This window comes from Solanum tuberosum, unplaced genomic scaffold, assembly GCF_000226075.1.
Source record: "Solanum tuberosum cultivar DM 1-3 516 R44 unplaced genomic scaffold, SolTub_3.0 scf00065, whole genome shotgun sequence".
Classification (NCBI taxonomy): domain Eukaryota; kingdom Viridiplantae; phylum Streptophyta; class Magnoliopsida; order Solanales; family Solanaceae; genus Solanum; species Solanum tuberosum.
In genome coordinates, this window is record NW_006238992.1 from 1,343,411 (window position 1) to 1,347,265 (window position 3,855).

Consider the following 3,855-nt stretch of genomic DNA (forward strand, 5'->3'; position numbering starts at 1 on the left):
AGTTCTAAAATCTTACAAAAATTCAAGTTCTCTAAAATTCACAACTTAAAGTTTTAAAATTCTAGAATAATTCAAGATTTCTAACGTTTCACGACCTAAAGTTCTAAAATCCTACAAAAATCAAATTCTCTAAGGTTCACAACTTAAAGTTCTAAAATCCTACGATAATTCAAGATTCCTAACGTTCATAACCTTATGAAATTCTAAAATCCTACAAAAATTCAAGTTCTCTAAAGTTCACACCTTTAAGTTCTAAAATCCTACAATAATTCAAGATTTCTAAAGTTCACAACCTAAAGCTTAAAATCCTACAATAATTCAAGACTTCTAAATTTCACAACTTAAAGTTCTAAAATCCCACGTATTCAAGATTTCTAAAGTTCACAATCTAAAGTTCTAAAATCCTACAATAATTCAAGATTTCTAAAGTTCACAACCTAATTAAAGTTCTAAAATCCTACAAAAATTCAAGTTCATATCTAATTTCTATAATGTCTAAGTTCAAGAATTTCCAAGTTCAAGAATTTTTAAGTCCAAGAATATAATTCATGTAACCCAATTTTCAACAACAATATAATACATATAAGCACAAATACAATGGCAAATTGAAAAATTCAACTAATCTCTAATTTCTAGCTTCTAATTATTGTTAGTTCTAACTTCTAATACTTAATTTACAATCATATTTTAAAATCCCCAATTTTTATAACTTCAACTTTCAAACTTACTAAATTGAAGAACTTCTAAGTTGGAAAATTCAACTAATCTAATTTCAACTTTCATATACTATCCAATATTTTTCTAACTTCAAAGGAATCTAACTTCCATATACAATTGAATGTTTTTCTAACTTCAACCGTCAAACATACTAAATTCAAGAATTTCAAAGTTTGAAAATGCAACTAATCGTACTTCTAACTTCTAATTATTTGTTAGTTCTATCTTATAATACTCAATTCACAATCATATTTAAAAAAGCCCAATTAAGAAGAAAACACTAAAAGCAAAAATCCCCAATTCTCTACCTAACTAACAATAATCAAATATATAAATTAACATTTGAATAACACAATTCATCAAACTAAACCAATATACTAATTTATAACAAATCAAATATTATTAGAATTGAAAAAAACTAAAATTAAACCCTAACCTTAACAAGCTAAGGAAAAGAGGTAGTTGGGACGACGGGTGGCGGTGCCAACGGGGGAAGGCAGCAACGAGACTAATGCTCAAGGAGAGAAGGGCTACGACGGCGTGGGGTGGCGTGGGGCGGCGGCGGCGCAACCATTAGGTTTTAGAGAGAAGGGAGAGAATAAAGAAGATAGAGAAAGAGAGATGGGAAAATGGGGGGAAAACCCATTTTTTGGTTCAACATAATTTTAAAAAAGCGACGGACAGCGTCTCTTTGCCCGTTACTTTTTAAAAATATTTGACCAAAATTTTGACTAAAAAGCGACGGACTAAGAGACACTGTCCATCGTTTTTTTTAAATGTTTGACTAAATATTTTGACCAAAAAGCAACGGACTAAGAGATGCTGTCCGTCGCTTTTTTTAAACTAGATATTTTGACCAAAAAGCGACGGACTAAGAGATGTTGTCCGTCGCTTTTAAAAAAACTAATTAATAAAATAAAATAAATTAAAAACGACGGACAGCGTGGTTATTGTTTAATTTATAAATAATTATTTTTATTAAAAAGCGAGGGACGGCGTCTCTATATATATTAAATAAATAATTATTAATTATATATATATATAGCGCAAAAATCCGCAAAAATAAGCGACGGACTAAGAGATGCTGTCCGTCATTTTTTGTAAAATAATTTTAAAAATAACTATTTTTATTAAAAAGCGACGGACAGTGTGGCAAATGGTGTCGCTTTTTGGAGCGACGCAGTCCGTCGCTTTTCTGTCCGTCATTTTTTGGCAGTTTTTTAGTAGTGATCCTATCAGCAACTTCTTGACACATCATATACAATATCTCCTTATCGTTAAGAAAATTAGCAGCTAAGATAAGAGCATGCAAAATTGAGTGGTGCACATTCACAAAAGCCTTGTCAAAATCCATCAACATGTCTTTGGAGACGCCATCCTCCAAATGTTTCTTCCAGTATTCGATCACTTTGGTCATTGTTTTGCTATGAACATTTGGCAGAGGAATGGCATTTGAAACACAATCATCTTCAACCATATTCTTGATAGTTTGTGAACTTACGACTATCGCCTCTTCGTGTACAAATTCCTTACCATCGCAAGTCTTTAGAGTTAAGAACTTTGTTGAAATAGACATGATGATAAAAATATATTTGAACAAGAGATGTTAATTAATTTTTGTTCAGAATATTATTGAGAGGTTTGAAGGGCTTAATTTATAGAGCATTAGATTTACACTATCCTAGTTAAAGTATGAAGTCAAAACCGAAAAAAAAATAGCTTAATGGGAGAATTTGTTTTGCATAAACAATGTCAAATTAGGAAATTATGAAAATTCTCCCTAAACCGTATGTATGTGACCGAATAAGATTAGGAAAAGGATGCCTTTTTTTTTCTTCCAAGTCTCAGTTAAAAGAAAATTTATATTTTCCGTAATATCTAACCATGGTGTTTGAAAAGTTGTAAACACATACATAATTATTCATGGAGACTATTGCTTAAAGAAATATAAAATTTATTGTAATTGGAGTTAGTGGGGATTTTAAAGATTCAATCTTTATCTCTCAGAACAAATGTAACAGATAGGAAGATGGTGATAATAAATTTGAATAGTTAAACAGAATGACCATTTGGTCAAATTTTTTGATAGAAAAAAAAAGCAGTTAATTTTTGAGAATCTCTATTTGGTCATTAGTAAGAATTTTGGTCAATGATACACGTATTTGAGAAGCCGTAGTAAATATTGTCCTAAAATTTGGAGTATTAAAAGTAATTTTTCATAGAAATTGTAATAATTGATTTCTTTGGTTGTAATATGTTAAACCCATCTGTTAATAACTTGCAAGATGCACTATATATTGTGCAAAAGGAAAGACGATACATATATACGTTCCTTCAATTATTATTTTATAACTTTTCACTCAGTGTGTAATATCTGCATTAAAGTTTAATTAATTCAAATTTGCGCCAAGTAGGATCTCACTTGGACTATAATGCTTCCTTTCAAGAATTTTTCTATACGTTCTTTCAATCTCTCTAACTTCTTACCCAAATCAAGTCGAAGAATTTTTTTTAAGATCTAGCACCAATTAACATTATTATTAAATTTTTAAAAGTGACATGTAAACCACTATAACCTTATATCAAAAGAGAAACACCATAATGTTTCTCTCTTGTTTTTTATGTTTTTAGTAGTCTTTTAAAGGATTTCCTAATACTTAAATCATTTTTATGAGTAACTTCAAAGAAAAATTATGTTAAGAAATTTTCCAGTATTTAAATTGTGTCAATTAATTAAGAAAAATTATCAAGTCTATTGGATATGCTTAAAATGAAAATAGGGCAAATGGTCAAAAATACCCCTCAATTTTGGTTTATTAGCTGACTATACCTCTGCCATTAAAACAAAGTTATTTATGCCCTTGTCATTACTAATTTCACCATTTATATCCCTCAATTGACGGAAATCCCCAAATTGACTCAAATTAACCAATTTTACTTAAATTACCCAATTTCAACCCGACCCACCTAATAATATAAACCCATTTTTGTTCATCTTCATTTATGGTAATCTTCATCTTTATAATTAATTTTTAAAAAATCCAACATAATAACAAATTAACAAGAAAAAGTTGTCCGAAAAAGTTTCAATTCTCTGAACAGTGCCCAAAAAACAATAATATCAAACCAAAAATTAAA

At 29.5% G+C, this 3,855-nt stretch overlaps 1 protein-coding gene across 1 annotated transcript in view; it reads right to left on the reverse strand.

Moving 5' to 3' along the window:
* Window positions 1-2,293, reverse strand: part of LOC107060218 (SKP1-like protein 11) — a 4,862-nt gene extending 2,569 nt beyond the window's left edge. Inside the window, exon 1 of the mRNA XM_015307813.1 lies at window positions 1,952-2,293. Coding sequence (XP_015163299.1) covers window positions 1,952-2,293 — 342 coding nt within the window. The remainder of the gene's footprint in view (window positions 1-1,951) is intronic.
* Between the last annotated feature and the right edge of the window lie 1,562 nt (window positions 2,294-3,855).